At 36.0% G+C, this 24681-nt stretch overlaps 2 protein-coding genes across 2 annotated transcripts; one reads left to right on the plus strand and one right to left on the minus strand.

Moving 5' to 3' along the window:
• The first annotated feature begins 2051 nt into the window (after nucleotides 1–2051).
• On the plus strand, nucleotides 2052–7605 carry LOC306885366 (pyruvate dehydrogenase (acetyl-transferring) kinase isozyme 2, mitochondrial-like). Its single transcript, XM_079441825.1, has 11 exons — nucleotides 2052–2467; nucleotides 2853–2994; nucleotides 4346–4417; nucleotides 4525–4709; nucleotides 4919–5008; nucleotides 5104–5181; nucleotides 5286–5362; nucleotides 5462–5560; nucleotides 6066–6176; nucleotides 6263–6376; nucleotides 6725–7605. The coding sequence occupies exons 1-11, from the start codon at nucleotides 2350–2352 to the stop codon at nucleotides 6866–6868; spliced, it is 1230 nt and encodes a 409-aa protein (XP_079297951.1). The 5' UTR covers nucleotides 2052–2349; the 3' UTR covers nucleotides 6869–7605.
• Nucleotides 7606–10785: 3180 nt separating this feature from the next.
• Nucleotides 10786–18889, minus strand: LOC306885367 (C-type lectin domain family 4 member F-like). The gene is made up of 6 exons (XM_079441826.1): nucleotides 18390–18889; nucleotides 16991–17116; nucleotides 16235–16405; nucleotides 15968–16149; nucleotides 15587–15702; nucleotides 10786–13425 (listed from the first exon to the last, which is right to left on the minus strand). The coding sequence occupies exons 1-6, from the start codon at nucleotides 18472–18474 to the stop codon at nucleotides 13269–13271; spliced, it is 837 nt and encodes a 278-aa protein (XP_079297952.1). The 5' UTR covers nucleotides 18475–18889; the 3' UTR covers nucleotides 10786–13268.
• Nucleotides 18890–24681: the final 5792 nt, after the last annotated feature.

Raw genomic sequence — 24681 nt, forward strand, 5'->3', positions numbered from 1 at the left:
CGAAATGTATATTATGCGTGGAGCAAAATGTAAATGTAGATTTGTATTAGTTTTATAAGTTAGAACTCAAGCCTTCGTTTGCTGTTGAGTATCAATCTTTGTTCAACAATGTCAACGTTCCTCCAGGGAGCAGTCATGAGACGCTGCGTTACGTTTCAAAGCTTGTATTATGCAATCTCAGTTTTGTCAGTAGTCTTGTTTACTGTACTCTTTAACGTCTCAAATATCACTTCAGCCTATACTGTGACTGACTTCTATGAATTAAAATGTTTGTCCTTTCTCCAACCCAGGTGAAAAACAAGTGCACTTCCATAATGTACTTAAAGTGCTCTATTTTTGTACTTAATATGTGACCCTGGAGCACAAAACCAGTCTTAAGTCACTGGGGTATATTTGTAGCAATAGCCAAGAATACATTGTATGGGTCAAAATTATCAATTTTTCTTTTATGCCAAAAATCATTAGGATATTAAGTAAAGATCATGTTCCATGAAGATATTTTGTAAATTTCCTACTGTAAATATATCAAAACGTAATTTTTGATTAGAAATATGCATTGCTAAGAACTTCATTTGGACAACTTTAAAGGCGATTTTTTCAGTATTATTATTTTTTTGCTCCCTCAGACTCCAGATTTTCAAATAGTTGTATCTCGGCCAAATATTGTCCTAACAAACCATACATTAATGTAAAGCTTATTTATTCAGCTTTCATATGATGTATAAATCTCAATTTTGAAAAATCGACCCTTATGACTGGTTTTGTGGTCCAGGGTCACATACTAAAAATGATCAGCTTTTTAAGATAAACTTAAGATCATCTAAGTGTACTCAACTGTGCTATTTTGAGACATCATATGAACTAAAATGCACTTTATATCTTTGTATTTTAAAAAATGTATTTATTTACCACTTGTAGTACACTTGAACCCATCTTTCATCCACTAGTGCACTCAATTGTACTACAAGTGATAGCTAAATATATTTTTTAAAATACAAAGATATAAAGTGTATTTTAGTGCATATTCATGGTGTCTCAAAATAGCACAGTTGAGTACACTTAGATGATCTTAAGTTTATCTTTAGAAGTACTAAAGGATCATTTTTAGTATATTAAGTACAAAATTAGTGCGCGAAAATAGAGGACTTTTAAGTACATTATGGAAGCGTACTCGTTTTTCACCTGGGAATAACTAATCGGCTTACCTAGACCTATCATTTTTCTTTAAAGCGCTTTGATTTACCCCTGTAATCTTTGTGATTAATGATTAAATATTTATTCTTTATTATAAGTAAATAAAAGATGATAAAGGTGACCTATAGCTCCTATAATATGTAAAAATGTGGCCCTAAAAATTATTTGGACAATTCAGTCACACTTATTTTAAATGAGACACATGATAGAACTGAACAAAAATCTAACCAAGTAACATTTATTTTTAAGAAAGTTAGCAAAAACATTTGCAAGTAAAACATTTTGCAATAAGAAGTTTTTTAGAATCAAAATGACTGTAAAAAATACTGTTGTGAATCGTGATAACATTCAAATAATTGTCCTAAAGTGTTTAAATGCTATATTGGGCCCTGTGTAATAAACATGTTTATGCATTTGTAAAATATAACTACATAAATTACATATGCATCAGTTTCACTGATTAATAACTGCTCTAAAACAAGGACACTGCTCTCGTTTACCTTTGACGTTCATTTGATGCCTTTTCCATTCACGTGCATGTGAAGTCACCTCATCATGGGATGTCAAATTCTTAAGCTCTGCAATAATGACCTACTCTAATAATTTGACCTATTACCTACTTGCCATATTATTGAACATTGCACGTTTCTAAGATGCATCACTGCATTTGATGCTTTTTTTTTGCCAGCAATTTATTTACTTTTACGTGTTTTATGCATTGCCACTGCTCCATGACACATTCCTGTACTCGGGTCCAGTCCAACTGGGTGATAGGTAACGCTTGACCTCATAATGTCCAGCTGTATCATCTTTCTATGGGGCATTTGTTGTGATGCTATCGCATGATTTTCCATGTTGTAGTACAAACATCACGTAGATGCAAGCTTGTTGATCGCGATCCTGAGAGTTGACGTGCACCGGACTGGCACAAGCGTCCCCGTTTCCTCTCTCCGATTGGTCATCATCGATAACGACGTAATGCCGTGGGCGTGTCATTGTGCAAGAACGCAAACTTTAAAGAGTTGTCAACAGGGGTCTCAAGACAAGACAGCCCCAGACTGAATACTGCACGCGAGGATATACAGAAAACTGAAAAGCTACGGCTCTGACAACATAACGTTTTTGTTTTGAGTTCGGATATTTTGATCTTCCAAGATGAAGTTTGTAAGGTATATAATGAGGAATGCTGCTATGCTGAATGCACCAAAGCATATAGACTATTACGCGAAATTTTCTCCATCGCCTTTGTCAATGAAGCAGTTTCTGGATTTCGGTAAGTTAAATAAAAAATATATATACAAAATATTTTTGCACGCAATATTGTCATTCCAAGCATGATGTGCACACTGAGCATTAGTGCGTGTGTATTGGTTGCTATATTATTTCTGTTAAGAAATTATTCAAGAAGATATTTAAAAACTAGAAATGTGAATGCTCGCTCAAACAGAATGTGCTTGACGCTCGAGCGCTTTTTGTAAGGACTGAGATCATTTGTAACGTTATGCACAAAAGTGTATTAATGCACGAAACGACCCTCAGCAGAAATGTGTAAGAAGCTTAAGCCATTCAGTAAAATGCTGTTTGCTCAAGTCTAGTGCAACTGTATTGCAGCAAAGTGCATTTAGCTGAGACTTCAGACTGTCACTTTGTCTTTTCAGGATCCACAAATGCATGCGAGAAAACATCTTTCGCTTTCCTCAGACAAGAGCTCCCCGTCAGACTAAGCAGCAGTCTGAAGGAGATCAATCTTTTACCAGACCAGCTGATAATGACCCAATCCGTTCAGCTAGTCCACAGCTGGTAAGTTCATGCCCTGGGTTATCAGACAAAAAAAGATATTAACTTTTGAAAAGTATTTTCTGTTTTGCAGTCGCAAGCGAACAAGATAAATCATGTATGTGTATTATCTAATACATTGCTGAACATACTATATCACCATTAAAATGGTTTATTTTACACACGTGCATTATGTAATGTCTCGCACGCCTCCTAACTGAACGGTGAACTTTGCCCCAGTTTCTCTCAAGTAGAGGCCACTACTGATGTACACTACACACTCAGCAGTTTAAAGTTCAGAATCAAGTTTCCATTAGGAAAACTCCATTTTTCTTCTACTGTAGGTTAGTTTATAGTTTGGGGTTCTAGACCATGTGATATGAAGTTGTGGTGTAAAATGCTTAAAACATTTTCTTCAAAAACACGTGCTTGTAAATGCTTGCTTACGAGCCTGTGCAATGTAGTTTGGTGTTGAAATGCCGTTGCAGACCCTCACTTGTTTACTAGACTGCGGGAACGTTTATGTTAAGGATACTGCAGTTCACTTCAGAAAGTGAAACATGAGAAGGTTTTCAGACGTATTTTCGAGAACTGACTTGGAACAGTACTTTCTAGTGAGCTCGAGCAGAACAGCAAGGAGGGAACCCCAGAGAAATAAGCAGTTAACATTAGAAAAAGAAAGAGGAAATCTATAGTAAATATTAATAGCTAATATATTTAAAAAATAATTATAAAATATTGTTTATATATATATAGCATTAAATATTTTAATATTTGTATATTTTGTTTTCATTTTAATTTGAGTAATTTTGTAAATACTTTATAAGCTTAAAAATTGTATCTGTTTTTAATCTATTTTTATTTTATTTCAACTTTATTTTAATCCTGAAAACAATTTTGAATATTTGAATTTAGTTTATTTCAATTTCAGACTATTTTAAATCATTTTAGTATTTAAATGTATTTCAATTCCTTGCCAAGAAAACATTTAAATTTAAGTTGAAAAGTTTAAGTTTAACACAGATTTTTTTTTTAAATAATTTAAGATCATTTAATCAGTTTTATTTCAGATATAGTTTTAGTAATTTTAGTATTTAAATGTATTTAAGTTCTTTGCCAAGGATTTTTTTCTTAAATTTTAATTATTGCATTTTTAAATTTTATAGTTCAAAACCCCCAAATAGTTTTTTAACAACACTGATAAATGCTTAAAAATTGCAAATCTTTCCTGCAAGCGTGAAAACATAATATAGGGTGGTATTGGAGATGAAAAAGTGTAATTGTAACTGTGCAGTGGCATTAATAAAAAAAATAAAACAAATGTATAGTAGTGTACAATCTTTCATTCCCTTTGTCTTCTCTCTTAATTTCTCAGGTTTGTCCAAAGTCTGATGGACATCCTAGAATTCCAAGACAAGAGTCCCAATAACCCTAAAGTTCTTGCTGAGTAGGTTCTTTAATCTACATACATCTATCTCAAAATTTTAACGAAATATTATTAAAAAGTACAAAACAGCAGGATTCATGGTGTTGTTTTGCTGTTTGTCTCCAAAGATTTGTGGACACTCTGGTGACCATCAGGAACAGGCACAATGATGTGGTACCCACCATGGCCCAGGGTGTCATCGAGTATAGAGATGCGTTTGAGGCAGATCCTGTGACATGTCAGAATATTCAGTACTTTCTGGACCGCTTTTACATGAACCGCATCTCCATTCGCATGCTCATCAACCAGCACAGTAAGTTAATCTTGTCCTAAATCTTTGAGCTAGTCCTAATACCTGGATTTGGCATCAGTAGTCGCTTTCTCAGCACTTACAGGCCATTAGATCTTGAATAATCCAGCCTGCTTTAGTTTGAGTTAATTATTGACTGGATATGAGAGAATGATTAGCTTGCAGTACACCTCTAACCCTCTGTTCCCTTTTATTTCCTGCTCTATCATTAGCTCTGATCTTTGATGGCTCCACAAGTCCTGGACATCCCAGCAGCATCGGGTGCATTGACTCCTGCTGTGACGTCACAAATGTAATCAGAGGTGAGTGCTCTAGAGCACTGTTATCGAGTCAGGAAGCAAATATTACCTTAGCGACAAGTGCAAATTCATTACTAACATCCTGTGTTCTGCTTCAGATGCATATGAGTGTGCTAAAATGCTCTGTGAGCAGTATTACCTCGGATCCCCAGAGCTGGAGCTTAAAGAGATAAACGGTGAGGAATCAAAGACGTTCTCCAGATGGTTTTTGGGCTGCATTAAAATTTAAATTTTGTCCACAAACTGCATTATATTTTATAATATTTGTTCTCTGTTGCAGCAAAGAACAAGTCACAGCCAACTGAGATATCCTATGTTCCTTCTCACCTCTACCACATGGTTTTTGAGCTCTTCAAGGTAGGCATGGTGCTTTATTTCTGCATAATGCAGATGTTTATGGAATGATAATCAGATTTAGATTACAAATAAGTCATTTTTACATCTCTTCCACTCTAGAACGCAATGAGGGCTACTCTTGAGAATCATGAAACAAGCAGCACGTTGCCACCAATTAAAGTCATGGTTGCTCTTGGTGGAGAGGACCTGTCAATCAAGGTAAATGAGAATTCCAATATGATGATTTTAGAGAACTTTGGCAGTGAGAATATCTTTAATTTATAAAACTCTTAATTAGAAAATGAGGTTACACCACCACCAACCCCTTGATTAAATCATTCTTCTCAACCACCTGTTCCTTCCTCACACTGTTACATTGCCCTAGATTCAGCGATAACTGATAACGTTATATAAACTCTCCTAAAGATTAATATTCTAACCACCCATAATCGAGATCATTTGTTGCCATAAACGGAAACCAGCTCTGATTAGTATTAACGATACTGTTAACCTTTGCCCTGCTGGTGGCTAAAGCATGAAACAAAGCAGTCATTGAACCGCAATGCCAGTAACAGTGTTTTAAGATTATATTTATCTTCTTACAAATACACGACAGTCAATCCCTCAGTCTTAGTCATGTAACCCACACATATTTATCACCTGTTGTAACGCAGCTCACAAAACACGTTCATTGTTCTCTAAACATTCATGTTTCATGTTCCAGATCTGTGACATGGGCGGTGGCGTTCCTTTCAGGAAGATTGATAGACTTTTTAGCTACATGTATTCAACAGCGCCCAGACCTACTATTGGTGACCATCAGCGGACCCCAATGGTAAGAGCATAGGACACTACATAATAGCATGTGCGTGTGTTTTTTCATTTAAAACTTAAAGTCAAACCTGCCTGTTGTTCCCTCAGGCTGGCTTTGGTTATGGCCTTCCCATCTCCCGCCTGTACGCCCGCTACTTCCAAGGTGATCTCCAGCTTTATCCAATGGAGGGCTATGGTACAGATGCTGTAATTCAGCTGAAGGTAAAGAGATCCTCAAAAGGGTTAGCTTGCATAAAAACTAATCCTCATGTTGTTCCAAACCTATATGAGAATTTTTGCTCAGTTATCATTAAATTGGCTGCGTCAACATTATGCTAAACTTCTCCTTTTTTGTTCCTCAAAAGAAAGCAAGTCATATGGGTTTGGAACAATGAGTAAACCATGACTTTGGACTTTTAGGTGAAATTTTAACCAAACAGCAAGATGGCAAATCATAATGAGAGTTTTGCTTACACTAACCTTATCTGCTGAGTTTGTTGACATCCTGTCAACTTTGGACATTACATCTGTCAGTCTTCAAATCATTAATCCACAGTTTTCTTCCTACAGGCCCTGTCTACAGATTCAGTAGAGAAGCTTCCAGTGTTCAATCAAACCGCCTTGCGCCATTACAAATTCAACCAGGAAGCTGATGACTGGTGCGTCCCGAGCAAAGAGCCACTGAATTTAGCGGCGTACAAGGCTGCAAAGTGAAACACCGGAGCTGGTTACCTTAAAGTTATGACAAAGGCCTTCAAGAGATTGCCAAGATAGGCTGCCATTGTGAATGCTCGCATTCGGGGACCATTGACAGCATTTCCCAATGCTGAATACTGTTGTCTGGGAACACTTACACTGCATGTGGCCAGAATTTAAGATGCCAAACAGTAGATTCCTTAGTAGAAAACAAGTTATTACTGTGGTGCTGCTGAGGTTGGTGTTTTTCAGCAAAAGCTCAGGGATGAAGAGTCCCGCGCGAGGGTTAAGGCCTGGAGGGGCGAGAAGGGATTAGAGGCACGTGAACCTTACTGAAACAGAGTTAAGTCTAAAAACAGGTCGAGAGAATTGTATGTATTGCAAAGAAAGAAATACTGAAGGCAGAAGAAATGTAGCTGGGATGAGAAGTGAGACATATCAGAAGTCAGAAAATATGTATGAATTGTGAGAAGTGCCAAAATAAGGAAGATGTGGCCAAAGATGTATTTTTCCTCTCTAAAAGAGGCTGGGCAGTTTGAAATCATACTTGATGTGTGATCAACACTTACTATTTCAGACAAAAAATTTATGGAAGCATTTATTAATAGCACTGTATGGTTGTGTTTCATTGCGTAATGAATGACCACAAGATGTGTATACTCAATGTTGTGTTCACAATATTTATCACTGTTAAAACAACCTTTGTTGTTTGAGTTTTTCATATGAATGAAATAAACCTGATATTTTGTCATCAATATGCATAAGCTGTTGTTATTGTAAACAGAGTATTCCAGTGAAATAACATACATGTAATTATGTCATTGAGAACATGATGTACCTGTGAATGTTCACCCAGTGAGAAAACCATATAAAACAATCTGATGCATGAGTGCAACATTAGTGTTTAACAGCCCTGTTCTTGAAGGAACTGACTATACACATTCAAACTCTTAAAAACAACCACACATTTAAGCTCATTAGCTGAGAAACCAAGGAGTCAGAAAAGCTCTAGTCCAAAATAAGCACTGTTTATGGAACAAAGTGAGGAAACCGTGTTTGCTACAGTCAGCATTCCCTTGTTTTAATGTATGAGCATAACTTCCGGTGTACATTTCAGTTATTTTCACTGTACAAAAACAGTTGATGTTGCAAACTAATGCTTGAAATCATTTCATTTTATTACCATCACAATAAACACACTTCTTTGTAGCGCAAACATTCCGTGTCAACTCAACCAGAGGTCCCTGCTCAAATTTATGATTTTGCTAATATTTTTTATGAATAAAGACAGACATGTATAGTGATGAAAGCTAAAATATTAAATGACATGAATGAAAATTTACTGAGTAATCCACTGTTTTATAGAGGAGTGTCAGTGGCAATTCAATTCAGGAAATTCAGAGCCAAATTACAAGGGTGTAAAAATGACTTCAGAAAGATAGCAGCATCATAATGTTAATTTTACTCAGAGATTGGTAGGTCTGTTAGTAAAATCTGTTCACTTTAGCAGTCTTCGTTGCATTATGTGCCAATGGTAACCATTCAAAAATGACGAAACAGCACTTTTTTTCTCCAAAGTTTGCATGCCTGTAACTCAAAAAGTACAAAAGATATCTTGATGTCCTTTTATATTTTGGGTCTTAAACTTTCCTTTTGGCATATTCATTTTTAAGGCCCTATATAGTTCTGTTCCAGAGATATTGTAATTTTAATATGGCTTCAGGAGTAAATTGTTAAAATGTACATATTTTCAGTGGTCAAAAACCAAATGTGGGTCAATTTGCAAAAATTATACTTTTTTTTCTTTTAAAGAGGAATGTCTGAAGAACAAATAATGTTGAAACTAGAGATGCATCTCATTTAGTTCTGTCAAAACAACTGCATTGAACATACGTACCTGTCTGAGTGGCATAAATATTATTTTTCCCAAAGTTTGCATGCCTATAACTCAAGAAATATTAAAGACATCGCAATATGATTTTAGACTCTAGTTCTTAATAAACTGTTCTTTTGGAATCTTCATTTTCAAGGCCCTACATTGTTCAATCCAAGAGAACAATCCATTTTCAGATTGTTGAATCTTACATTTCAGCGCTTGAAAACCAAATGTTGGTCATAGTCACTTTGCATACAGCTGATACTTGGTGTATTTAAAGCAGAATGTCTGAAGAATAAATAATGTTGAAACTAGGAATGCATCTCGTTTCTCTCGATCAAAACAATTGCGTAGGACATACCTGTTTGAGTGTCATAAATATTCTTTTTCTAAAATTTGAATGCCTGTAACTCAAGATGTATCAAAATTATCTTAATATGATTTTAGATTGTTGTTCCTAAAAATTTTTTTTTTTTTTTTTTGGGGGGGGGGGTTTGGTATGGTTTAATCTTACATCTTGGTGCAGCTCTGTCACAGGTTAAACTGACTCTATAAACTTGGACTTACAAACACTTCACTTATACTGGACATTTAACAGGTGTTATGGAGTATTTGTTTTGTTTAGTCTACATTTGTTACTACTGTTTTGTTCTAGTTTTCAACTCTTTATAGTTCTCCTTAAATTACAATTTTTCTAAAAAGAAAAAGAAAAAAAAGGTCAGGACACACAATACATGTGATAATTACACTTATTTTTCCATACGTTTTCTACAAACCTTGTTGCAGTTAAACTTCCATGTTCCCACTCTGTAGAATCAAGCCCTTAATCTAGGTCAAACAGGTTTTTAAAACAACCGCCACATGACTTCCTGTGGAAGCTGCCATTTTGTGTGATATCCGAGGGGAGAGAAATTAGGAATAGTTAGTTTTCCATTTAATTTGTTTGTTTTCTCCCCAGTTGGTATGCCCTGTAGACCTATAAATAGGCTTGCTAGCTGAAAGGAAGGCAGTTTCCGTTTTGTCTTTGATTCTGATTGTGGACTGAGCAATGTTACATACGTAGCCAAATTAAGCACATTGTTGCTGTTTTGTTTCTTTTTATACAGTTTTTATTTATTTTTGTTTCCTCATGCACTGTAAATATTTCTTTTCACCACCAATTTTTGATTATTGCACAGACATTTTGTACAGGACGTCATTTCCTTTACGACTCCAACTGGTTGGCCTCCCACATGCTCCATGTCCAAATTGTTGTATCCTGCCCATTTTCACACCAAATGTGGTTTTGTGTTTATCTAGTCATCACTGCTGACAATGCAAATAATGACAGTAACCCAGGGTTTAGGAATGTACAGTGTGACACATTAGATTATGAATAATCAGGATTAATTATTAACTCTAGATAAAGTATGAACAGTGTGAAATGCAAATTAAGATTACCCGGGATCCCATTTATCAGGGGTTTATAATACCCAGTGATAATTATTAAGTGTGAGAGACCTTAAATGTTTGAGGTATTATCAGTGAATATGCCAAATATGCCCTTTAGAACTGACCAATCTCACATTATATAACAACAAGAAAAATAAATTCTAATTATTAATCCAGGTTAGGCAAATATTGGTTTATTGATGTGAATGCAACTTTTCCCTATGAGGCGTGGGATTTGATCCAAACATGTTCAAATATTGTGTAACTCTTGGTAGCTTCAGAAGCTGTTAAAATGAACAAAATCCCTTCTTCCAAATATCCCTGAAACTGATTCAAATATAGAATCTTATGAATAGACTACTGAGAGAAAGATAACATCCCTCAATTTGACAATTTCAGTGCATTTTTAGCTCTCCGATAGGTATGCTCTGTGCATATTATTTTGATAGAGGGAAACAAGATGCATTCTTAGTTTCAACATTACTTATTCTTCAGACATTCTGCTTTAAATACAATAAGTGTCATCTGTAGACCAACATTTGCTTTTCAGCCAATAAAATATCTGAAAATGGAGCCTCATTGAGACCCCCATATCTCTGTGACTGAACGATGTAGGGAAATGAAGATGAAGATTCCAAAAGAAAAGTTTATTACTAAAATCACATTGCGATGTCTTTAATACTTCTTGAGTTATAGGCATGCAAACTTTGGAAAAATTATATTTATGGCACTCAGACAGGTATGTTCAATGCAGTTGTTTTGACAGAACCAAACGAGATACATCTCTAGTTTCAACATTATTTGTTCTTCAGACATTCCTCTTTAAAACAACAAAAAAATCATATTTTTGTAAATTGACCCAAATTTGGTTTTTGACCACTGAAAATATGTACAGTTTAACAATTTATTCTTGGAGCCATATTGAAATTCCAACATCTCTAGAACCGAACCACATAGGGCCTTAAAAAAGAAGATGCCAAAAGGAAAGTTTGTTAAGACCCAATATCTAAAAGGGCATTAAGATATCTTTAATACTTTTTGAGTTACTGGCATGCAAACGTTGGAGAAAAAACTTGAAAATGGCTGTTTCCACCTTTTTGAATGGTCATCATTGGCACATAATGCAACGAAGATTACTAAAGTCAACAGATTTTACTAACAGACCTACCAATCTCTGTGTAGAAATAACATTGTGATGCTGCTATCTTTCTGAAGCCATTTTTAATTCCTGTAATTTAGCTCTGAATCTCAGGTGAAAATTGCCATTTTGACCCCCTTCTACAAAATAGGGGATTACTTAGTCCATGACATTTAATATTTGGGCTATCATTACTATACATGTTTATCTTTCTTCAGAAAAAAATATTAGCAAAATCAAAAATTTGAGCTGGGGAAATATCTGAAATTTGGTTGATTTCACACGGAATGACCCTTTGACCTTTACTTTACTGTTCTTGTACATGGTCATTTACGTAACTATAGTGGCTAATGCACCGGAAGTCCCACACATTCACAGGAAATAAGGCTGACTGCAGAAAACATATGGCAATTTTTGGCGTTAATTTTATAATCTCAATCTAAATACTATTATTCATACTATGAAGACCTGACAGACATTTAAAGCTCCAGCTCGGCTTGTTCTGGTGCAAACGGGATAAGCGCTATGATGGTGTTAAAGTGACTTTAACAAAGCCATTTGTGATCCACAAGCCTGTTCAGGGGTTGATAATGGTGTTTTGCCCTAACAGATCTTAATGAGCTCAAAACACAATGCAGCCTACGTGCTGTTTTCCTTCAGTCTACACGACCTGTTTATGGACTGTGATTAAGATTAAGCTAATGTACGTAAAATATAGTTCTTTGATTAGGCAGGTGGCCTCACTATGAGTAACTGTGTCAATCAGGCACGGCACTGTCATAAAAAACACTCGGCTGGGACGTGAAAGGACACGATCCAGAATGCATCCATGCGTGCACCTTACGCAAATGCTTAAATCCAGCCTAGATCTTCACAGGGCAAGGGCCTGTTTTGTATGCCAAACAGAGATAAAGAAGATAAAAAAGACTGTCTGTATAGCTTTCCAAAAACTTTGACTAGAGTTTAGCTGGTCACATTTCTGAACTAGTGTGGTTGAAATGGTCTAAATGAATTCATCTGGTTTGGATTTGCTCTTAAAATTAACCTTAACTAAAGTGATGCACATTGTCTAGAAAAACAACAACAAAGGCATGGCTTTTAGGGATTATTGTGATTATTTTTTAACATTTGGGTGATAGAAATAAGTTTGTCAATATTAATGCAGGAAAACTTACAAATTAAATGGGATGAGAGAAAGAAATGACTCAATGCTGTGCCCTACTGAGTGCAAATGGAACTGCCAGCCAAAGTTATAAGAAAACAGGTCATTTTATAAAATGACTTAAAAAAAAAATTTGTTAGCCTCAATTAATTTTTCTATAAAATTCAAGCAGTTAAATGTAAAACATCACTAAATCATTGTGTTAAAAAGCATAGCTAAATGTAGATTAATGCACATATGTGACCCTGAACCACAAAACCAGTCATAAGGGTCAATTTTTTTAATCTGAAAGCTGAATAAATAAGCTTTCCATTGATGTATGGTTTGTTAGGATTGGACAATATTTGGCCGAAATACAACTATTTGAAAATCTGGAATCTGAGGGTGCAAAAAAAATCAAAATATTGTGAAAATCACATTTAAATGTGTCCAAATGATGTTCTTAGCAATGCATATTACTAATCAAAAATTAAGTTGTGATATATTTACGGTAGGAAATTTACAAAATATCTTTATGGAACATGATATTTACTTAATGTCTTAAAAATCAATCATTTTGACCCATACAATGTTTTTTTTTTGGCTATTGCTACAAATATACCCCAGCGATTTAAGATTGTTTTTTTGCTCCAGGGTGACATATGGTGTCAGATTAAAATAAACAGTTAATTGCATTTTTAAACCCATGACTGCAGTTAGTCATTTTAACATTTTAAACACTGACTGAAAACCCTGAGACCTGCATCAATGAATTATTGATGGTGATGATGAGGTTGATAATGGTGGTGAAGAGGATGATGATGATGGTAGATCAGGAGGACACCAGTTTCTCACAGATCCAGGGCAAGGACATGTAACAGGGTGCGTCATACCAGCTCTTTATAGCCACACGACTTAACACATTTGTTTTAATCATGTAGCCACAATCTTCATTAACATGGTTGTTGGGTTCACCATCTTCCCAGAAGCTATGGAGGAAAAAGAAGGGCGTTTCTATGGGGGTTAAATAGTCCCAGTCAGACAGCCTGGTTTCCTTAAGATATATAGGCTTTTAACCAATGGAAGTAGCATAATTTTTAAAATGACAATGGCAAAATAAAGTGAGGCTAAAATACGCTATGGTCTCTTTATTTATGCATAAAATATTTTTAATATAACATTTGAACTAAAACCACAATTTTATTATTTTAGCCCTTATGTCAGATAGTAATCAGCAAGAAATACTTTTGTTCTTAATTGTCTTTCCTATATTTTTCAAAAAATATTAATGTGACAAGGTGTGACGAGGTTGAAGACACATTTGAAGGGATACATTGCCTTAAATTTACATTTTTGGTTTTGTTTCTCTCTCATATTATCCCCTTGTTTCTGGGTCAACATACCTGCATGGCCAACATTGTCTTTCTGCTGCAAATTTGGGTGCAATTTCTGATGTATGATGCTTGTCAATGTTTAAGTGGACATGTGCATGGATCTTAATGCATGGCTTTTCCTTCTGGAGCATCAGTGAGCGTTTGAACTTTCTGTAATAGTTGCATATGAGTCCCTCAGTTGTCCTCAGTGTGAAAAGATGGATCTCAAAATCATACAGTCATTGTTGGAAAGGGCTCAAATACACAAAAATGCTGGAAAACCAAAGAATGTGTGGGACCTGAAGGATTTTTCTGAAGAACAGCAGGCAGTTTAACTGTTCAGGACAAACAAGGGACTCATGAACAACTATCACTAAACAAAAAACACAGCTGTGGATCGTTCAGGTAACAGTATTAAGAATCAAGTGCATGTAAACTTTTGAACGGGGTCATTTTTATAAATTCAACTTTTTTTCTTGTGGACTATATGTAAACTTTAATGTGAAATCTTATTCAGGTCAGTACTAAAACAATAACATGCATTTTGTATGATCCCTCTTATTTTGGTAAAATAATTAACATTTTGCAGATTCTGAAAGGTGTATGTAAAGTTTTGACTGTACTTAAAATGTTGAAAAAGTAATAATTTTCCATCTTAATTTTATGTGACGGGGTTGAGTTGTAAAGCTTGACAGTATCCTCCCTGACTATAACATGCCTCAAAAACATGAATAAAAAGTATTATACTACTAACTATTTTCTGCACCGCTATTAAAGAGACCTGAATGATGTCATTTCTGGTAAATGCCGCCACATATGAGTGGAGTCTAAAGTATTATGGGTGTAGAATCATAGTGTGACGGGGTTGAGTTCAGACTTAGGGACATAACTTTAAAGTCTATTTTTTATAAAGTACTTAGCATTTTTTGGGAAAAATATTTTTTACAAGAAAGGAACACGAATGCTTTCATTGTTGCCAAAAATCACAGACACTATGCACATTTTGTTAATAATTTTCTAAGTAATAATAACCCTTAGAGACATGACAAAATGCTTGTTTAAGATAGATCCAAGACATTATTTTATGCAAAAAATATTAAAAAATGCAATAATTATTTTTATTCATTATAATGGGCATCCCAAAGTTTTGTGAAAAGCTTCAAACAATTAATTTTGGCGAACCACCACTTTAGAAACTCTGGGGGACTGAAATATTACCGAATCCCAGGAATGACCTAATGTTTCTTGCACTCAAAACATTTGTAATTATATTTTTATATAACCATTTTCTACCCTGATTAATTTTATAATACATTAATCAGGCTGCGATAAGACCTTTATGACCATATAACTGCTTTTCATAAAATAAAATCAAAGAATAAAAGAAAAGAAAAATGTTTTCTGTATACTTTCCCTATAATAATTAGATATGTAAAGGGTAAAATGTCAATTTCTGATTCCCAAGTAGTCACTAAAATAATGAATCTCTAATGAGGCTATATAGATAAGAACATTATTTTATGCAAGGTCACATTTTTCGGTTTTTCTTATTAATATTGTTTTTTAACAAAGAGGAAGAACAGACAGGAAGTATGAGATGATTCAGTGTATAACCACAAGACCTCTATCCAAAAGAGAAATAAAAAAAATGGGATTCAGCAGTTTTAACTCCATGTGAGATGTGTCATAACACTGAAGTGTTCCAAGAATCTGTACGCATCTGACTTCCAGCACAAGAGTTTTAAACCTGTAAAGATATTATATTTGATATTCTTACCCTCCAACTAGTTTAGTTCCGTCCACCCAGTACCAGTCGTCTTCTACTTTTTCATCACTTATGCCAAACCAGTAAGCGTTCCAGTATCCACGGGGCAGCAGGTTCCATATGAACGTCTTCATCAAGTCACAAGGTCAAATATCATTAAAATCAGTCCAAAAAAAACCCCACAAGAATCCATTGGCTCACATGCTTTTCAACTAAGATCCCTTCCTCTTTTGTATATTCTTGGGCAATAGTTGCTGTGCTTTTTACACAGATATTGATGTCTAAAGGTCAGTGTTACTTGAGGCCATTAGATGCGCAGCAAACATATCTGCATACGCACCCACACACACACTCTCTCTCTGACATAAATGCAAATGAAAGAGAACTCATTACCTGTTCCTCAGCTGTGAGGATGATGGCCAGATGTCCTCCTTGTCGCTTGCAGTACGCCTGACTGTCCAGCCAGCTCCTTCGGTATTCTGAGACGTAGTAACAGCTGCCGTTAAAGTGCTTCCAGTCTTCAGTACAAGGACTTTTCGTTGGTACTGGAGTGGTTTGCGCTGCAGGGGTTGCCTCTAAAAAGGCCCAACATTTTAATGTTATGAAATGCAACATATTGTTTGTTGATAGCACAAATGCATGCACTTGCACCTCACTAACCAAGCTCAGCGATTCTGTTTTTCAACTGCGTCCGTTCTTTCTCCAGTTCACTCTTTTCTTTCTTCACAGCCTGCAGTTCCTCAGTCAGAGCCGATATGTTAGCATAGCCCTTCTGCCGGTGCGATTCAGCAGCGCTGGATGGGGAATCCTGATCAGATGAACGTGCCTTACCTAAAACACAAGAAAAGAAATAAAAGCAGAAGTGTGTTAACGATAGGTTATAAAAAGAAACAGGGGATATCAAGAGAAAAAAAAAAAAATAGAAAGATTCTGATTATAACGCAAGTTTAAAACAGACGTTAAAACTAGTTGAAGAATTTTACATATTCACTGAAAAGAAAATTGGTGTAAAAATTATTTTCACGCAGAAAATCCTAGTAAATTTCACAATTACCTGAAAGTAATGAATTAAACATTACATTTGAAACTTAAGACTAATTAGTATCTAAGTTTACCGTAATAATTTACTGTATTTTTTAAACAAGAAATGCAGGTTTTTAGCAACTGTACTGTCATTTTTACATTTTTAAATTAACATTTCCATAATGCATCAAGTTAGATGTTTCCTTGTATAATTTTCAGAAATAGCCGATGAAAGAGAATTTGTTTCATATATAAGCAAAATGGGCATCGATACTGAATATATTGAATCAGAATTGATTCAAATCAAATTGAATCTGGAAATGTGTTTTAATGTCCAGACCTGTTAATAAACAGACTCACACCAAAGTCATGTAAGTGAGAAATGAGAAGTACCGCTGTGGACACTTGTGACCACCAGGATCATGAGTAAGATGAGGCAGAAGGCAGTCAGGCATGCCGTTGCCACCTTGAAGGGATCTTGGCAAAATTGCGTTCTCCTTTTATTTGGGTTCTGAAATGCTAGAACGAAACAAATAAAACAACTGGATTTACAATATAACTGTATAAAAACTTACAAGTCGAAATGCACAATTTTACAGTACACAATGGTAAATGAATGAGTCAGGTTCATATAACATTTTTTGACAAGAAATATAAACTTTTGAATGCTTTCTGGAATACATGTGGTCCATTTCAGTGAATCATTAACAGTTTTTTTTGTTGTTTTTTTTTTGCCAGGCTAACTGAAACCCTGAGAGTATTGATCAGTAGGCTAAATTATCCAATAATGGTGGTTGTCAAGCTGGAGTTTCTAGTGTAAAACCTCTTAAACATTTACACAACTGCAGCATCTAAGATATTTTTGTTCAAAAATGTAACAAATATTCATATTCAGCAATGTAATTAAGAATCGATCATTGAAAAACACATAAAACAAATATCATGGAGCACGCTTTTCATTTAATGTCTGTGATTTAACTCTGTGGAAAAAATGTACAAACATCTGTTGGTGTATGTATCAGAAAATTTTATCAGCAACAGTTTTTTTTTTTCCAAAGCATTTGCCAACCCGTCTAACTCATGGATACTTTTTTTCAAATGTGTGTATGTATTATATATACATACATATATATATATATATATACTGCAAAATGCTTTTCTTGCTTAGATTTTTGTCTTGTTTCCAGAAAAAAACAAGACAAAAATTAGGTGAGTTTTTGCTTGAAACAAACTCAATAATCTGACAATGGGGTAAGAAAAATAATCTTATGTCAAACAGAAAACAAGACTATTTTTCTTACCCCATTGTCAGATTATGGAGCTTGTTTCAAGCAAAAACTCACCTAATTTTTGTCTTGTTTTTTTTCTGGAAACAAGACAAAAATCTAAGCAAGAAAAGCATTTTTTGCAGTGTATATATATATATATATATATATATATATATATATATATATATATATGAAAAGTTAATTTGCAAAACAGATAATTTTCAAAAGTCATGTTTTTTCATTGTGCAATCCAACTAATCTCGATCAAACTGCAGTCAGGTTATTTTGATTAGGTAAAAAAATAACTAGCAAATACAGCTAACTAACACACAAAAAAATATGATTTTTGAAAAAACGACACAAAACAAAAACAGTTATCTGTTTTTGCAAATAAACTCTTCATAAATACATAAACACATATAGCATACTCGTTATTATTTACTGCCTTACAAGGATCGATACACGGGTCTCATTACACACTATGTATCTGTAAACATTAAGGCAGCATGCTGTGATTGTCATACCTGAATATCGCACCTCTGGACTGCTGCAGTCATCGTCAAGTCCGTCGATGAGATTGGTTTGCATTCCTTCTCTGTTTGCAGACATTGCTCAGGTTTGGACGCTTTCACAAAAACATGAAACGGTCTGATCCTGTCTGTCCGCTGCGCTGCTTGCTCAACAGCTGGGGCGGGTTAAAACAAGATTGTGCTCGTGAGCTGAACGATGTGGATTGGTTAGTTGTAGTTCGTAGTATCTCATAACAGAGATCCAGGGCCACGTTCAGCCCCGAAAAAACGGTGCAAAACGTTTATTAAACGGAAACGGTTTGTTGAACACCTTGCTCTGATGACGGAAGAGTTGCAGCTGTGGCAGCTGAGAAGATCACTCTGTGTGTTCTTTCTGAAGAATTTTCAAAGCCTGATGAAATCGGTATAAATACGTGTTTAATACTGCTAAATACTCTCTATGCTACAGTCACTGCCCTTGCCGTCCAGAATAAAAGAGAACATCCCAATCGAGTGAAGGGGTTTGTGGAAACTGTGGTTCCTAATTATTGTGATCCAACATTTGCCTCACATTTCAGGATGAAGGATAATCCACTACTTAGACTGTGTTATGAACTATATGACCTTATTATTTTTATTGTGAGTAGGCTTATCATTAGTGCTGCTCACTGCTGTTGTGCTATGATATTGTAATATTTACCATTATATAATCAGAGGAGGATCGAAAAGTTAGAAAGTGTCACTCCAAAATACAATAGCAAAATATATAAATATGTATAGTATTTTTATGTTACACTAATCAGTGTCTAGCAGGATAAAGGATATGGACCAGAAGACGTTGCAATTATTACATATTTAGAGTTAAAGAAGATCTATACTTGTGCGCTTATTATTTCAGTTATTTTGCCTTTAATGTAACTAAACGTGCAAAACAATATACTTGCTCTTGTGAATTTATTTAGATGTTAATTACATTTACTTACAAATTCATCATCATCATCATGTTGATATGCTATGTTACTATAAAACTCTTATGACAAACATGTCTTCTAATATCTTTAATTGTTGTGCATACCGAGCTGTAGCGGACACATATTAAATACTTCACTTGGACCTATAGTGCATCTGTCTACGTGGTTTATATACATGTTGCTGCTAATTGGGCTGACATTTCTTAAACACCCACCAAACAAGAGAAAACATATCTCAAACCCGTTCTCAAACCCGTTCCACACCGTTTCCAGGAATCATGTAGTTCAACCTGGAAACCGGAACAAAACGTTGGGCACCGGTGTGAGCCTGAACTTGCCCCTGGTGTTTGCTCAGTCTGAGAAGGTCACGAGCAATTCCCCAAAAGTGCATTGAGAGTTTTTACTGTGAAACCTTATGACTCACCCTGACTGTGCTCATTGCACAATTGCATTTGTTTTAATGACTGATCAGCTACTTCAGATACAGGTCTGGGGCCAGGGGCGCATTAATGCACGGGCTTCAAGCCTAGCCCAGTCAGGTGTGCCCTGAAAAATTCTCCAAACTTCATATCTCTATTATAATTTGTTATTATTATTTTAAATCAGAGGGTTTTAAAAATGTTTAACCAATGATAAGCATTAAAAAGAGCTTGTCAGTAAAACTTCTCTCAGCGAAACCTCGTAACTTCACCCCGCCTCCATTCAGATTGATGCAGCCTGGAGGAGAAAGATCTGCGCTTTTTTAGCAATGAAAGCGTAAATAAATAATTGATGTTTGAATATTACAGCGTTTTCTTTACTCAAACACTGTCTGTGAAGGCTAATGTTTTTATGTGCTTGAAGAGCGGAGAAGTAGGAGGTTATTTGCCGTCTAGCCAATACAGCCTAGTTCTGTACGTTTTAAATATCCTGTTCATAAACTCTTAATTTGAGATTTTGAGCAAGTGTATTAAACAACAAGGAAAACTGGGCACCCATATAGCTACAATAAATGTTATATAACCTGTAAAAGTTGATGAAAGCATATAATGCGATGCACTTGCTGCCTCAGATAACAGTCACAGCCGTTCGTTTTTTTTAATTGAATGCATGAAAAAAACATAAAACATTAACAATAGTCATCGTCAAATCACAACAACAGTCCAGGGTCATTCAGTTTTTCAGTCCAGAGGAAGTGCAAAGCCACCGCTCTTATTGCTTTCAAGTTCGTCATTCCGTCGTCAACAGGTACCAGGAGGCCCGTAAACAAGCGGCGGCATTCCAGTGGTTCCTCCCTCTCCAATCTCTAGCTCAGGGGGCTGCTGGGCGGGACCAGCCCCCGCCGCATACCAGCTCCTTGTACAGAGAGGCACAAAAATAGAGCATTGATAGCCGCGCCCCCCCGTGGCGGGGCCGAGGTGGCAAACGCTTTGGGTCGGGGACTCTAGGACTAAGCCAAATCTACGGACCGTCCTTCAGTCTGAGAGGTCCTCGACCGAGAAGCCCTGAAGTGCGTGGCCCAGGGCTTACGAGGGCAGGCCCCTCTGGGGACGAGCGGGTTACACCGCATTACACTGTGTCCGTCTCCCCCCAGTGCCCTCGGTAGACCAGTCTGCCAACCCTGCCAGAGTTCCAGGGCGCAGCTGGTTTGGCCATCTCCTGCCGGTCCTCCGCTTCAGGGCACCGAGCTAGCAGCTCTAGGTACACCAGAGGCCAGTCTCGAGAGACTGGTTCCCTCAGTAGGCACTTAGCGATGTGGGAGCCCATGCCAAGCGTGTCTCATTGGGTCTTGCCTGAGCAGGCTCTGGTTCTATCAGTTTAGTCTTCCTAGAAATGATGCGGGTCTGAGGACGGTCGTTTCAATAGAAGGCTTCAGCTGAGGCAGTCCTCCTGATGCTATGGCCCAGGACTTATGAGGGCAGGCCCCTCTGGGAAAGAGCGGGTTACACCGCATTACACGGTGTCCGTCTCTCCTCAGTGCCCTCAGGAGATCAGTCTGCCAACTCTGCCAGAGTTCCAGGGCGCAGCTGACTCCAGCGAGCTCCAGTTTCTTGAGACTGAACGCCAAGAAAAGTGTGCTTTCTCCAGTACAGAGAACCACTTATCTAGGCGTGGTGTGGGATGCAACCACGATGCAGGCATGCATGTCCCCTGCTCGGTTTGAGTCGATCCTCACGTCAGTCAAGAGAGTGAGAGAAGGCCAGTCACTCACTGTCAAGCAGTTTCAAAAACTGCTGGGTCTGATGGCAGCTGCATCTAACGTGATAACTATTGGGCTGCTGTACATGAGACCCCTACAGTGGTGGCTCAGAACCAAGGGGTCCTCCCCGAGTTCCCTGAAGGGAATGAGATGCTGCGTCTCAAGGCCATACTTCCGGCATCCCTGCGGGCGGTTGCTTCATTCCTAGAAGCAAACGTCGGTTCCACTGCCTTGTTTCACTTAATAAAACTTAACACTTTTAAGCCACTATCTTCTTGTTTGTGTTTCTTGCCTGACCATGTGTTATAGTTATTTACATTATTTCTTTTCAACATGAAAAAAAAAATATTTCTGATTTCATACAATAACTGATGAACAGACCGAAATGTAAGAGAAATTCTTCATTATCCAATATTCATGCCTTCTTTAGACCTTTATGTAGCTTGAAAGACATGGTCACTATGAACTGTCACTGCAAGGAAAGTACTGCATAAACATAAAACATTTCATCATGTGGATTTGGAATGATATGATGCTGAGTGAATGATGACAATTTTTAGGTGAAGAGTTCTTTGAAGGTAAATGGTGTTTGTGTATTCATGTCTCACACTAAGCATGTGTGGGTGTGATCAGGTACGTACAGCTCACAGTGAGATTGAAGGGAGCGCTCCTCCCTGACTGCAGAAGATGGGTCCTCGCAGATCTGTACGGCGAACGTCAGCGATAGTTAGCTCATTGCCATCTGTGTTTACTTTCATACATGTGCCATCCACCACCAAAGGGACTGAACCGTTCATCCACTCGTAAGTAAAGGAGCCTTTGGCAAAGCAGGAAAGAACCACGGTGTCATTAACCTCTACAGCTTCAGGTAGATTGGACGAGATCTTGACGTCAGTTACAAGTTCTGGAGAAGAGAGAAGAGAACCATGGATTGGGTTCATTCAGAAACATCTTTGTTCCGTTCAACAACCTCTTGATAACCTTCCCTGAGATTTGGTTATCATACATCTTACATCATGAAAGTCTTCTAGACAGATCTAAAATATCTTATATACCTGTACTCTTCTGATGCATACAGTAAAATAAAACACTATCCTCTTTCTCCACTAGATGGAGGCATACACATCCCCCAGAACAGACAGAAAGCTCAGCCTTTCAATCTCACTGGAGACCACAGCAATGTTATGATTATGAATACATTTGTAGGGCCAAGAAATGTCTCCGACACAAACTTAGGAGAAAACACAACCAAACTGAAAGTCATATGACAGCTTTATGCGAGAAACAGACGGACATTTATGTAATTATTCATAGATAATCAGCTTTAATATTAATAACATAAAAATCATGAAAATATATATATTTTTTAATAAAAAGGCATTTTATATGTTCGCAACAATTCTAGTGCATTTAGATCTAAAAACAACGTTGCTGTTGAATATATAACGTTTGAGTGAGTGTAATATATTTTTGTACTTATATTTTAGCCTTTTTTTTAAACCCATGTCACAGATGTCATCCTGTAGTTTTGATAAGAGTGTATTTCAGGGGTCAAGAATGAGAGGAGGTTATTTATATATTTTACTCCAGAATTTATAAACACTCACACTGCTATTAGTCTCTTTATATCAGAGCCATTCCATCTGAAGGAAAGATCAAGGGTTTATAATGTACAACCATTACCGTCATTATGACGAAGTTCCTGTGTCTGTTTTCATTATGGGAAGACGAGGAGGCACCAACGTTTTCTCATATGAAGATACCTGCTACAAAATAACTGGAAAATAAAAATGTTTAGATAAAATGTAATTAAGAAAGTGATATAGTCACTTCATATAGAGCTCTGAGAACCAGAATGACCAGACACAGAAACAGTTTCTTTCCTCAGGCAATACATCTCATGAACACTTGACAATAAAACACGGAACACACAACTCTATTATTTATTCACCACACTTGCTTACTTTTTTTTTATCCATTTTGTTTGTTTTTTTCAAATTTGTACATATCAGACCTGTACACACATAATTGTCTATTATATATATTGTATTTTTGCTGTTTTGCACATTGCCTAGTTGGATATTTGTATTATTCTTTATTATCTGTGTCCTGTCCTGTTGCACTGTGGAGCTTCTGTCACTAAAATAAATTCCTCGTATGTGTAAACATACTTGGCCAATAAAGCTCATTCTGATTCTGATATGTTCATATATTTAAAAATATACTAAATATCAGTTCTAAAGGGACGACAGTCATGCATCATTATTACTATTGCTCATACTAAAGGATTTATTCAATTTAATTGACATTAAAATTAAATATTTATCCTTGAAAATCATGTCAATATATTTTAATCAAGGTTTTATACGTTTAACCAAAAGTCAACTAGCATGATTCTTAGTTGATAGAACTACGTTCTTATATACGGCCCATATAATGATAACAACCATAACTTAAAGTTTTGTGAATCTTTCATACAGAAGAATGATATAGCTAAAATCGCTCTCAGAATGATTTTTCCAGCTCAGGAACGATAAAACATTTACAGCTGAGTTTAATTCTTGTGTGTCAATTTAAAAAAAGTTACACAGGGCTACTTAGTGGACAAAAATACCCATGTCAAAAAACTGAAATATATATATTTTTTTTATAAATATCAACATCAGTCCTGATCATAACTACCAAAATTCATTCATTTTCAGAATTTTAACCCTTTAAATGCCAGTTCATTTACATAATGCAACTGTTGTTTTTATATAAAAATCATCAATTATAATTGTTATATGATTAAGATTATTATGTTACTACAATCATAATTATTTTCCATATATCAAATGCTAAGCAGAATTTATTTTGGTAATCATTGATCCAAGTCAATGATTACTGTAGCAACAACATTAATTTTGTACAACAATACAAAATTACAATACAACAATTTCCCACAACAATATTTGTTTTGGTGCAGTGTCAGGCTAAAAACAATACGCACACAAATTCTGAAAATCTTTTTTTTTACTTATGGTAAAATAGAGTTATGAATGGAAATATGGGTCAAATATTACAATTCCACAAAATTTTTTATAAAAAGTATGCTGTTTGCATTAAAGCCAAAATGAAAAAAAAAGAAAAAATTAAGTGATTGCTAAGTGCACAACCT

Source organism: Barbus barbus, assembly GCF_936440315.1.
Source record: "Barbus barbus genome assembly, chromosome: 19".
Lineage (NCBI taxonomy): Eukaryota > Metazoa > Chordata > Actinopteri > Cypriniformes > Cyprinidae > Barbus > Barbus barbus.